Source organism: Amia ocellicauda, chromosome 3 (assembly GCF_036373705.1).
Source record: "Amia ocellicauda isolate fAmiCal2 chromosome 3, fAmiCal2.hap1, whole genome shotgun sequence".
In the NCBI taxonomy this organism is placed as follows: Eukaryota; Metazoa; Chordata; class Actinopteri; order Amiiformes; family Amiidae; genus Amia; species Amia ocellicauda.
The window spans coordinates 40,629,467-40,642,909 of NC_089852.1; the positions used below are offsets into that span (position 1 = coordinate 40,629,467).

At 38.6% G+C, this 13,443-nt stretch overlaps 1 protein-coding gene across 15 annotated transcripts in view; it reads right to left on the bottom strand.

Annotated features, from left to right (window-relative positions):
• picalma (phosphatidylinositol binding clathrin assembly protein a) overlaps positions 1-13,443 on the bottom strand; it is a 51,216-nt gene that overhangs the window by 4,384 nt on the left and 33,389 nt on the right. For 5 of the 15 annotated variants that reach the window (XM_066699453.1, XM_066699451.1, XM_066699458.1 and 2 more), the window contains exons 14-22: positions 12,462-12,545; positions 12,037-12,117; positions 10,112-10,222; positions 8,267-8,380; positions 7,517-7,547; positions 7,289-7,388; positions 6,170-6,193; positions 3,779-3,838; positions 1,481-1,585 (exon numbers count right to left, since the gene is read on the bottom strand). In XM_066699453.1, coding sequence (XP_066555550.1) covers positions 1,481-1,585; positions 3,779-3,838; positions 6,170-6,193; positions 7,289-7,388; positions 7,517-7,547; positions 8,267-8,380; positions 10,112-10,222; positions 12,037-12,117; positions 12,462-12,545 — 710 coding nt within the window. The remainder of the gene's footprint in view (positions 1-1,480; positions 1,586-3,778; positions 3,839-6,169; positions 6,194-7,288; positions 7,389-7,516; positions 7,548-8,266; positions 8,381-10,111; positions 10,223-12,036; positions 12,118-12,461; positions 12,546-13,443) is intronic. The other 10 variants (XM_066699460.1, XM_066699459.1, XM_066699455.1 and 7 more) reach the window with 9 other exon arrangements.

Below are 13,443 nucleotides of genomic sequence, written 5' to 3' on the forward strand. Positions count from 1 at the left end.
TGAGTGTATATATATATATATCAATCTGGAGACAGAAAAACTGCAAAATGGAATTGATCAGGATATGTATTCCAAGTTAAAGGGGGCAGGGAGTTACATGGTTGCAGAATACGTATCCTTTATCGGAGACTGGTGTTTACATGCAAGCCAATGTATTCAGAACACCGGAGTCGTGCATGGGTGTGAATGGGGTCCACTCGGGCTGTGTTCTGAATACTGCATTTCTACACGGCAGGATTCCCACCGCAGTCAGAATGGGGCTCCCGGCTGCACCTGCGCCATTCTGAGCAGAGGTGCGGAATAACGCCAAATGCATTTCAATTCCAGTGGCATGAGACTGGGAGATGAATTCTGCACTGAAACAAATCCTACTTGCATATAAACAAACTAAAAGCAAAAATTGAGAGATTTGAGCATTTAAGATTCCTGGAGCCTGGGACCCAGCACTTTGTATATACAGGAACTTGAAACTCACATTGTAGATTGTCAGCATTTTTTTTAAGGGGCTAATTAAGACCATTTAACGCTTGCACATTCACTGATACAAATCACCTCTTATGTGCGCACATTTTAACTTTTTGGACCATGCTTGAATTACCGGGCCACACAGAAGAATAAAATATATATTGCGTGATGAGTTTGTTCAATTCTTGTTCTTTGCATATGGCGGGAGTATGCTGTAGTATGCCTAAACTATAGCTTATTTATCCAATTTAGCCAAATCAGTGCCAGTTCAACATATTAAAATAACCCAAAATACATGATTAGAGACAATATTGAATCAGGTCATTCAAAGAAATTAAGTTAAACCTATTCTGTAACAATTGACCTTGTCTCATGTTTACCAACTTTGATAAAATAATTATATTATGTAATTTTGTTCAACAAAAATCACAACTCATTTGATAATGTTGCAAGTGACAAAGGCGTTCAAAAATGTAGAATCTGAATTTCTACAACAAAAAACAAAACACTTTTCATTTTTCTAGCAACATGTAGAATGGTGTACCCTCAGCTTCACAGACGTTTAAAGGCATAGGCTCAATATAGGAACTAAAACCATAGTACTGCAGGGCACCTCTTTCTTCTCTAAACTACTATGTTATCATTTTCTTTGCTCTCTTCTTTTGTACGACATGACCTGACAGTGAGAATAGTCTCTCGCAAGGTACTGTTGTGGCAGGTGTTGCCCAGTATTGTTTCTTCTCCATCACGTTCACTTCTGTGGTTCAACTACAGTGCACAGAATGCTCAAAACGACAAACACGATTAATTGCGGTAAAAAATATGAATGCGTTATTCGTATTACATTAACCATATGCAATAACACTGACAGCGCTCATATGTGTGTTTTTTTAAGTGAGAGAAGAGTATATATGGTGATGATCCTTCCGGAATCGCTGTGCAAGTGCAAAGAGCTGTTCGGGAACAGGCATAGGATGAGCCTGGTTTGGCGACGAGAACATGCAGCTGTGCCTACCTGTGTGCCGGGGATGGGGCCAAAGGGGTTGGGGGGCCTCATGACGGGCTGAGTGTACATCATGGTGGGCTGGGTCATCATGGGCATGTTTCCCATCTGAGGTGGCTAAAACAAGACAAGAGGATGCAAGCACTCAGTAAAAACTCTGTCTGCAGACCAAATAATAAACACACACAAAAATAAGTGTGAGGATCAAGCAGTAGGCTGTATAAAAATGTAAATCTTTTTGATCTGTAAACACAATGTAGTAAGCAGACAGTGGCACATCTCCTCTGCACATCGTTAACAGGGTTTAATTCGAGTTGATATTTTTTTAAGGGTACATTACGGCTTTTCAAAGGTGAGTAGATTTGGTATGAATTAATATTGGCCACTCTCAATAACTTGAGACCGAACCAGGCCGACCCCAGGAATGTCTTTATTATTATGATATCATTGGTGCAGTAGGCGGAGCAGATGATCAGCAGAGTCCTATATGGGAACTTATTTAGACAGTTTCAGAGGTACGTTTGGATTTAGGACTTCAGAGAACTGCCCAGGTTATTCACAAGGGTTTTGGTAAAAAGCAGAAATATACATGATCGTAATCCTGGCTGCTGTAGTTACATTTGAAACCAGATGATCTTGGTTTCAGAAGCAAAATATTAACCCTTCCACTGCAAATGAGACAACTTTCTAGAGTTTGCAAGGTGATTCACGAACAGCTACAGCAAAATATAATGTGGAGCTGAAGCCACTTTCAACAGGAATTTATTTATTTTTAAAGCTGCTTAAATAGGAATTTCAAGTTTGACTTTAGTTTTGACTTGAAAAACACAAAAGTGGCTGAAAGATTCTGTCCTCAACTGACTCCAGTTGTTAACTGCTGTGCTAAAAGAGCAGATTATTCACAGAAATCACATGGATATGAGATTTCCAAGTCCATCATTTTCTCATCTATTTAACATTTTCTTCATTTAGGTTTTGTTGGATTGGAGGACCCCTGGAAATCATTCAACCCTCTGTTAAACATCTACATAGCTCACCACTCTGGAAGCCAGTTTTTTTGGTGTACTCATTAGTGTCACAAGCAATGCACTGCCAGTTTAAACACAGATATTTACTACTTGGTGCTCAAAAGATTTTACATAATGACAGGGAATGCTTGCCGGTATTCCTTAAGTTGAAAGCCTCTCAAGGACTTTATTTATGCCTCTCCAAAAACCTCAACTATTCTTAGCATCCCAAAGCTGTGTTGGCTTGCCCCCTTTTCCCCCCTATTGTAAACTAAAAGACAGAAAAGTAAATGCCCCTTATCAGACATGCGTGAAGAGGAACAGTGTGTAAACATACATGTTACATTCCAAACTAGTAGATTTCCCAGCCAGCAGAGATTTCCTTTATTTATGTGTTCTATAGTCAGTGTCTGTCCTTCCCAGGGGTAACAGTCCTGGTACATACAGTGCACAGTGACTTTACTGCTTCTTGTAGCTGTTCTACTTAAGTCAAACAGTCATTTATCATACTGATCCCAATACAAGGTCAAGCTGCAGGAAGTCTGTGGTGTAGGATAAATAACGTGCTTAAAAGATCCCCCTCCCCCTCTCCACGAGGATAAGAATGAAAACAAGAAATATTACCATGATTACAATAACATGAGAACATCTAAATAAGCTCTGGAACGACTCCAATTAGATTCCAAAATGCTGAGAAGAGGAAAATCCAGAGATGACATAACCCAGCATGAAGACTCCGGGCACAGGGTGTCAGACAGGCGTCAGGACTAGGCACACGGATCTGGCTAAATGCAGCCTGCTGGCGGGGCTTAAAATCAATTCCTGCGCTCTTGCAGCTGGGCAGGAGGCTGTGGTAGTTTCAGATCACTGCCCCCCGAGAGCCAGAGTACATTGTGCCGGTGAAAGGCTGAGAGGCTCCAAGAATTAGTGCGACACAGCCTAGTAGCACGGAGAGGAGTGGGCTTGCACTGGATGAGCCAGAAGGACAATCACTTACATAAGAGTCTGTGTGGAGGAAATCCAATACATGCATGCATTGCCAACTGTCTGCAACCTTTGGGAAAAAAAACTGAAATACAAATTGTGCATCCAAGACCAGCATGTAACATTTAAACTGGGTGCTGTCCAGTGAAGAGCTCCCCTCTCATTGTAATGCACTCAGGGGCTTTTAAATCTGCCTCCTACACCGGCAGACTTGCGTCACAGCATTAGCGGAAGAGTGGCTGTAATTGCACTCGAGTTCTTACACAGCAGTGACTAACTTTAATTAAAATGTGTAACAATCGTCATTATAAACACTCACCATTCCGTATCCCATCATGCCTGTTGGCGTTGTAGCAGGGAAGGCCATCACAGAAGGTGCCTGTGATGACAAAATCAGATGAATTAGATTAGTTAGAAAATATCACTGATTTCACTTACTGAACTGTAAATGACCCTGCATACAATGAAACAAATATGCACATTTTTGGCTAAAATTCTGATCACCCTTAAAAAAAAAAAAAAAAGCTTCACTCCATTTTTGTAAGAGGTAAATACAGTACAAGGTTGATAAGCGATTATCGATTCTCATCCTGTCCAGCTCCCTCTAAGGCCTGAAGAGAACAAGCTAACCTGAAAAAGGTTCCCTTTGTAGATCTCAAGAAGAGTACACTTTACTTCACACATGCGTTTCATTGCCTACTTCCATTTTGGCAACGCGAATTTCACATCTGGGAGACATTAAGCAAGTCTTTTTTACAGTAACCACAGAGGCTGCCCAAAAGCACTTGTGCAGGAATTCTGGTGGAGGGAGATTGATGTCTCCAGCGCAGGGAGACGCGGCCAGCTGCCGAGTCCCAGAGATGAGAGAAAGAGGGTCTCTTTATTGCAGGGCTGCTTGATTACAAAACAGGACCTGGGGTTCTGACAGTTCGAGGTTTGTTTCCGTGTTATTATAGACTATTTAGTTACATGAAAGCCTCTTGTGAAGGAAATCTTTCATTAACAATTCAGCAGCTTAAGGCTTGCAACAAATAGCGGCTATATGCACACAGCGAATGGTTGCATTTATCTGTACATAGTGCTCACTTGTTTAAACTTTAAGAGCCCTTCCTTAGAACTCATTTTGTTAGTGAGCAGCAGAATTGCCTTCATTACAAATAAATGAGTAGCTAACAAAAATGTGTTATAAAAGAGTAAAAAGGGATAAGATTAGACCTTTCTTTTTAACATTATTTGACCGTCTCTCCACTGTTCACAGAAATCTGTTTGGCCACTAGTATCAAACAGCTACGGCTAGTAACACTACTAGTGCATTTAATTTGATTAGATTTTGTTTTAATATAATGAAGTCCCAGGCTTGTGCTCACAAGGGTTGTGTGATAGGAAAACATCCCTGCTACAGGAATGAACGCACACATGACCCCGGGCTCAGAGGAGGGGTTTCAACTGGCTTCAAAACTGAATGCAGCAGGAAGAGTCAGGAGAAATATCAATATTGTACTGTATTATATTATTTTATGTATGAAGGGATCAAGAGGATGCATTTAAAATAAATATTAGATAGTATAATATAACAACAATACATTTAATCAAATCAAAATCTAAGTTCAGCACTGCTGTCAACAGTGGCCAGAATGACCCAGTTCCATGGGGATAAAGTAAGGCAGTGTACATTAATTGGAGAGCCCAATCTGGAACCCACAGAACCAAATGGCAAGAGTGAGAAAACACACGCAGGCCTAGATCAAATCAAAACCTTCACCCCCCAGCAACTGCAATTGAACATTTACAACCAAGTACATTTGTATTTATCGGTAGAAGGTACTTTCTACTACTAAAAATAATAATAATCCTAAAAATGCGACAGGGTACAGGTTTGTACTCTCCGCTTCACAGGAAGGTAAAGGTTTTGATTTGCTGTAACCCAGTCACTCTAATTTACTCAGGGGTGTCACTGATAATTAAGTTTTACATTAATTTCTATTATTTCACTTCAAATAGGAAACCTATTTCTGAACATTTCCCAAATGTCTGTTGGATGTAGTATTGACAGAAATACACAAAGAAACAAAAACAGCCCTACTACTCCAGAAAACTGGTCATTCAGACTGCAGGAACAGAACAAAACAGAGTTTCAAATTATAGACTTCTTTAACACACATGTTCTTACTCTGCTTGGATATAAGCAGCCGCTGTCATGTAAAAGTTGGACACATTTTATTTGGTTTTGAAATGGTATCCCCATTACAAAACGACAAATACAATTAAGGAAGAAAATGTTACATCATTTCAGAAGCATGTGAGTATTCATGCATAGAAATTTAAAGTCTTCCTTTAAAATCTTCTACTACTCTTTCTTGCACAAAATCTCTCACACACGTGCACACACGCAAACACACACCTTATAAACCAGTGAAAACTAATGGAAGACTCTAATTACTTCATAGCAAAAAAAAAGCCCCCAACTCTGAATCCTCTGCCATTTGAGGATTAAGAAGAAGAAAAAAAATACAACCAGAAAAGAGGAGGACCCATCTTCCATGCCATTACTGCGATCTGCAAGATCAGCAGCTTACACGTGGCCCTCTTAAAGCAGGAAAGACATTACTTTAGCAGACTGATTAGAGCGTGTGACAGATGTGTAAAAGTTTTGTGGTTAATACAATGCATGCCAGCTTTGAAGCAGCAAATGGTCAACATATTCACTTACGTATAGTGGGAAATGCATGCCATTCTGTTTTTCCCCCAGGAGAACAATTGCATAATGCAATAAACATCAGGTTAGATGTCATTTCACCAATACAAATAAAAAACAATTTTAGTCGACATTTAAAACACCAAGGCTGACGGGTGTAGTACAGGAGAACCAACGTCAATGTTGTGAACACTGAAAAGCAGGACTACTGAAAGTGGGACGACCAGAAGAGCACAGACGGGCCCAGGAACAGGGATTTGTTAAGGGGGGTGGAGCCATGAATGCACTCTCTCAAAATCCTAATCTCGAGTGGATAAATGTTGAAATACGTCCTTTCATTCAAACTTAAAAAAGCAGTTTCTCCAAGGACTGCCCTGGAAACAAGTATTTTATTATTTCCCTTTCCCCACAATTCAATATTTGAAATAAGTTATTTAATCCATTCTCTCATCCTGTATAGGAGGAATCAGTTTACCTAGTCAACATTTATTTTGTTCCCCCTACACTGTGTATTTAAAAACCATTTAGGATTGTCTACGAACATTTTAGAAACTACTGTTAAACTGTAGCTCTATCACATGAAAACTGAATTAAAAAGGTATAATGCGATCATTTTGATAAAACATTGGACATACGCTTTAGTTATTAATAATATTAGCTGAGCAAAGATAAAACACCCCCCTGTTGTCTTGTACAGTTTATCCAAAACACAATCGCCCTCCCCACCCCCCAAATTGTTTAAAAGACTCAAGAGGCCAGCATTGAATGAAAGCACTCTTACCACACTTAGGTCATGCTTTTAAAGAACAACAACAACAAAAAACTACCAATACAGTAGCATTGTATAGCTTCCAAAAGATGTCATAAGATTCTTGGGAAAATGTTGGGTCATTCAAACAATTATTTTTGTAATAAAACTAAATTAAACAAAGAAATGCAAGTTTTGGGGTCTATGCCCACTTAAAAAGGTCTACCTCTGTGTCAGATAGAAATGACCCACCCTGTATAAAGAAATAAAGTATATTATGTGGGAAATAATGTAGTTTTAACTGATTGCTTACAGTTAAAACCTCTCTATTAGTTTCCATTTCGATAGTACAAGCAATCATGAAGTCATCTGACCAGTGTACTTACCATAGTGGCCGGGTTCCATGTAGTGGTCGGGGCAACCTTTGGTTGCCAGTTGGTTCCACCTGTCAACTTCTTCTCTCCTGGTTGACTCCAATGAATGTCACTTAAAGATGAAAAGTTTGGCAATAGTTAATAATTTCTATTGTATAATAAATAACTATTGCCCGTTTCCCATATTATGTACTGAATTACACATTTACAGTTAGTACCATTATAAGAATCCACTCTTACTTTTTTGTTGTGCCATTCCCAATGCCCAGATCTGGAAAAAACAAGCAATTAAAAGAGTTAATTGTAAATTTAACTGTAAGAATGAAATAGCATTCAGCTTGCATAGTTTTAATTTATCAAGTTCAGAATGAAAACAAACAAAAGAAACACTCAATGGTTCATGATGCACCTGCTGTATGACTCCTGGCCGAGAGGAAAAGCCCAGCCACACACTAAATGATTGCATTTACCTTGAAAAATAAATCATTCTTTATGCCATTCAGTGTGTACTAAAAGCACTTGTTATCTTTAATTCTAATTTCTGCATTTTTCATGGTTTTATTCTGCCATTTCCGAAGTCCTAGTACTCCAGTGCCATATACGATTTCAATGGAAGTTTAAAAGTTCAGTGAAATGAAACAAAGCTCCCATTTATTTCTAAAGGCAAAACACAGGCTTGTGTTATCTTATACCATGGTATTTGCCCATTGCAATCCTCATGTGAAGGGTTATGAATACTTCTGTGTGTTTCTGTGACAGTTTTGTGTGGCAAGAATGATTCCCTTCTTTTCAAGGACACTATTGTTGAGAGAAACGCGGAAATAATCGGACTTCCTTGTGTATTTACATACCGTACATAAATCACACTACCGTGCCAGCAGTACAGCAATATCCTTTTTTAAAGGATGGCAGTACTTCAGCCCACTTTTGTCTAGACAATTAGCACTGAAGTAGTAGTTTAATGAAAATATGAACTGAAGCAACACATACTGCCCACAAGGTTGGCAAGGGAGGAATCCAAATCATCTGAGACAAGTTTTCCTGGTTGCTTTGTGGGAGGCAGGCCCTGATTGGGAGAAGCCACTGTGGGTTTGAGGATGCCACCTAAAACATCTTAAAGAAAGGGGTGCAGAGAAAGGGATGGGGGGAGGAGGAAGAAACAAAAGGATAAAAAGGAAAATTATGTTTAATGGGAAGATTCAGTCGGCACAATCTACCAAAATGAAGGCTGCTGCTGGCAGCTAGAATAGTTGGAGGTCTCAACTCACCCAGTCATGCATGCCATGCAAAGCCAAGGCCCAAAAAATGTTTACCAAAGGAAGAGGAGAAAAAAAGAAAACATGATTAAGCAAGTTATCCAGGGGGTACAATTTTACCTGTAATATTAAAACAACATTGTATAAACTTAACATATCCAGTCCCTAACAAGATTTTGCCCATTTGGAGGAAAATACTTCAAACTGACAAGAATGCAGTATCCTTTTTCTGCACAACTTAAAATACTGTCATAGTTTAGAGGTTTAGACTAAGTTTAGATCCATAAGCAACTATAAAGGATGTCATTATATTGAAATAGCTGTTACCATCAGACTGTCACAAAAGACTGTCAAAGGTTATTCCTGCAATGTCAACTGTTAATGAAAAACAGAATCCACAATAATTAATTAACAACCTGTAAAATATAATTATTTTTTTCAGGCCATATAGTTTAATATGCTAATTAACATGTTTTATTATTTAATAGCCCTCCAAAATGGAATACATTTCCAATTAAAGATAAATTGCCCTGAATGGTAAATATACTTGGTTTAGAAGGACCGGTTACAGAAATCAAAAAGATGTTGCCTACACTTCAAGGAAAAGTGATACTGCAGTTTTTGTCTGCTGTCAGGGCACAGCATTAGCCAGAGTGAGAAAGATGCGGCCTGGGAAAGGACAGCCCAGGGATCCCTGAGTCACTTTCTCAGGAGGCAGGGAAATCCTTCAGTAAAGTTAGGCCTCAGAGAACCCTTCTAAGCAGTATATCATTATAAGCACAGCATCTAAGTGTACTGCTGTAAAGGAGGAGGAAAAAAAGTGCGAAGGACATATTTCAGTTGCAGGTCTTAAATGGAGTTTCATTACAGTGGAGTTAAGCTTCAGTGCTAACGGCAAACGTTTAATGAAATACTGCCATTGAAATCCCATGGCAGATGTGCTAAAGTCCATTAAGCATATAGTGGATACTATGGGGAATAAAAATAAATAAATAATGAATAGTGGCACGCCACCTGGAGAACATCCTGTAAAATCACTTGATGAAGACACAGTGACTGGCAACCCTGGGTGTAAAGGACAGGAGCAAAAATGCCACTGCAGAATAATTGACAGATTACAGTGCAATGACAGATAGTGTGCACGGTCTAATATAAAACTTGGGTTTCAGAAATGTAGATGGAGGAAAAAGGAGTGAAAGACTAGGTAACTCTACAGAGAAATAAGTTACTAATTAACCTTGCCAGTTCCATACCTGAGAAAACATGGTACTATCTATGTACCAGGTTTTGACATGCACATGGAAAGATATTTAGGATAAAACTGTCTTTCATTGGCCTGATAATGGCTTTTAGCTCTCCTAAGTATCCCCTTTGATGACTCCATATGCAACTATATTGTTGCCTGCTTGTGGGCTGTGCCAAAAAAATGAATAAAATCAACATCTTTGCCCAGAAATCCTTTCATCCCCACAGAATAGACTGAACTTGCATTTCTCGTGGCAGCAACACCTGAAGGAAGGGGAACACATGATTACTTTACCATGAAAATATAAAAGAGCAAAAAGCAAACTACTCTTACCAGCAGAATCTAGGTTATTAGCAGAAGCCGATTTATTGCCAAACACAGAGTCAAAGTCAACGTTAAGGCCTCTTGAGGTCTGTGGTTGAGGAGTTGGAGATGCAGTGAACCCTACAAAACAGGACGACAATGTCAGGACACACAGACTGCTGGTATTGTTGTGCATTTTGGTAAAGCAGCTGTTAAACAGGCAACACCATATGCAAAAAACAATTACTGCATTTGCACATTTAAATTAAGTTTGTATTGTTTCTTTGCAATAATTTAGCGCCACTGAAAAATATTAGTACATATATAGTGCACCCCAACACCAATGGCACAAATCACATTATATATACATACACATATACATAAATAAATAAACACCACCACCACCACACCCAAAACCACCAGCATATGGCAACATTTAAAAATGCATGGCTTTAATACATTTACATACACACACACATTGGCAGATATAAGGAGACTTCTTGAGAGGTAATTACACTATAGATATTTTACCTTGGAGTTTTCCAGCTATGAATTGGAAATGATAAAGCTATGAAATGGAAACAGTATACCACTATGCTATAACAGAGACATGCTTTACCAACCATGAATCACTGCTTTAATGATTGGATTCATCCCAAAACATTAAAAAGAAGTTTCCATTCTTTGCCTAAAAGTTTATTAAATCAAGAAGTCATTAAGGAATTGATAAAAATGAAAATGTTCTGTAACCATTTTTATCAATCCTAAGTCATTTTGCCTCTCCTCCCTTTTTCAGGTTACCTTAACAAATTAAGTAAGATTCCTATAACTTAAATACAATACATGTACTTTTAATAAGACCTTTTCATTGATTGCATTCACTCATTAGCTATGCAACATATGATTCTGTCTCTGCAATCAAAATTAAGGCATTTTCTGTACAATATTCACATTGACAGGTAGTGGAAATAAAAATCCGAATCCTCAGATTTTTCTCAGTTAAACATCTTAAAATGCATCATGTTCACAGTGATTCCAGCTAAATCACCACAGCGAATTCGTTCCCTAGAGCTCAGACAATTCCAGAATCTACTTGTTTACGTTCACATTCCATACAACCGATTACGAAATATTCCTCTCCTTTAAAGGTCACATTTTTCAGCACCTCTCAGGAATCTCCAACAGTAGAAACAAAGCAAGCAAAACACCAAGTAATAAAGGCAGCACATCCCATACTGTAACATGCAAGGGAGTCAAAAGTCCAAAGTCACCTGAACTGCAAACCCAATTATCTGTCTAATCTAATCTATTTTAGTGTTCAGTGTTGTGTTTAAAAGGTCTATAAAGTCAAGACATAGTATCCACAATGATACAAGTCTTATTTGCATTTGTTCCAGAGGACCATTGAGATCTCCAGCTCATCCAGAAACACTTTACACTTATAGATTTCCCCCCTGATAATTGTGAAGATTATTTTGTGAAGCCATTTTCCATTAAATAAAACCACTATACACAGCACTGCTTTCTGTAATATAAAACCCAAAGCAGATGGAAAAGGGTTTGAAGTAATAGGTTTTGATTAAAAAAATAAACAAATCATAATAAAATGTAATTAAAAGCACCAGGGCATGATTATGTAGTTTATGGGAAAGCAGATTTAAAAGTAATGTCAAGGAATGTCCATTGGCAGCAAGGGTGTGCCAGTAGACATTCACATCAATCAGTCGTTGATGAAAAACGAACAACCTGCAGCAACAATATGCACCAAGCCAATAAAACATTTGCTTTCCTTTTCACAGTGTTGACCAATCACGTCTTAAATCAGCCTTATCATCCCCCTCCCCTCTAATTTGAGCTTCCTGGAAAGATTGTACCTTATCTATAATGAGAAGATGGGATTTGAAAAGAGAAAAAGAACTCTGAACAGAAGAAGAGGAACAATGACAGCTACCTACCTCCAAATAGACCAGCTACAGCTGAGGGCTCAGTGTGGAAGAGGGAAGCGTTAGGATAAGACGGTGGACCACAGAAGGAATCTGACAGGCAAAATTCAGAAACAAGAAGAGCAGCAGAGAAGAGAGGGTTTTAGAGAATGACGCCAAAAGTCAACATGGAAAAAAGCTAAGAAATAAACAGCACAACAAGGACATAGGTGTCACATCAACAAAGAAAAAGCAAAAACAGAAAAACTACACAAGGCAAACAAAACAAATCGAGAGGTAACTACAGGTTAGTTCAAACTAGGTTCACAGCACCCAGGGGAAAGGCTAGAGCAAAAACATCGTACCGTATGCTCCACAAGGGAACCTGGTTTGGGTTCAGAGGCCTATGTTTTCTAGGTGTCAGAAAACATAGGCACAGTGGTTCATGGTTGAAGTACCTGTAATAAACTGCTCTATCCGAACTGTGTGTTCATAATTGGTTGCAACAGAAGAGCTTGAATCAATAAAGGGATTGAAATGATCTAGAGAATCAAAAATATGCACATTCAGGAACAGTTATTTTCTTACTTGCAGTACTACAAACCTCTAAGAAGAAAAAAAAACAAAGCATGACAAATGAAAACAAAATTCTAAATGCAAACAGACACAGAATATGAATACATCAGTTAAATACATTAAAAGAAGCAGATTGTAACTCTTTAACCAGATGCCGATAAGATTAATGCGCTGGTGTTTGATTCTCTTTACGGTTAGGAAGTAGGACTGAAGGTACACATATTGTTAAAAATCTAATAAACGTTTGATTTCAAAGTTCGTTTTTAGCTTCTCAAATCTGCATGGATGGCAGAAGCAGTTCACTATCCCACCTCAAACCTGATTAAACATTTCTTAGAGAGGCTTTTAAAACAACCACTTAACCCAGCAATCAAATCCAAGTGTCCCCTGACACCCCACAGAACCGAACCGACCTGAACAATAGAAATGCCCTTTCCCAGCTGACAGCACTGGAAGATTGAAGACTGCTGAAGGTGATGTAAGGATACTAGGTTGTAAGAATTTTTAACCTCCTCCCAGCCGTGAGACAAATATAAGCCAACAAAGCATTGCATTGACGTTAGAATGTCTTAAATTATACAAATACATGTCTCTTTGAGTTTTTAAGAATGCAAATACATCCCACCCCTCATTTTTAGGAGCATCTAACGTAAGTCGGTCACAACGCTGCAGAAGGTTCATTGATACTGAAGGTTTGCCAATCTGCTTTAACAATCATAGAGAATAAAACAATTAAAAATGAGCTTTAGGGTTGAGTTTCTTGGAAATAAATATAATCCCTCTATGGCATGGAACAAGACGAGAGATAACAAGTCCAACACTTTTGACAACATTCTAGAGAGTGAAAAACTAAACAGGAAGAGA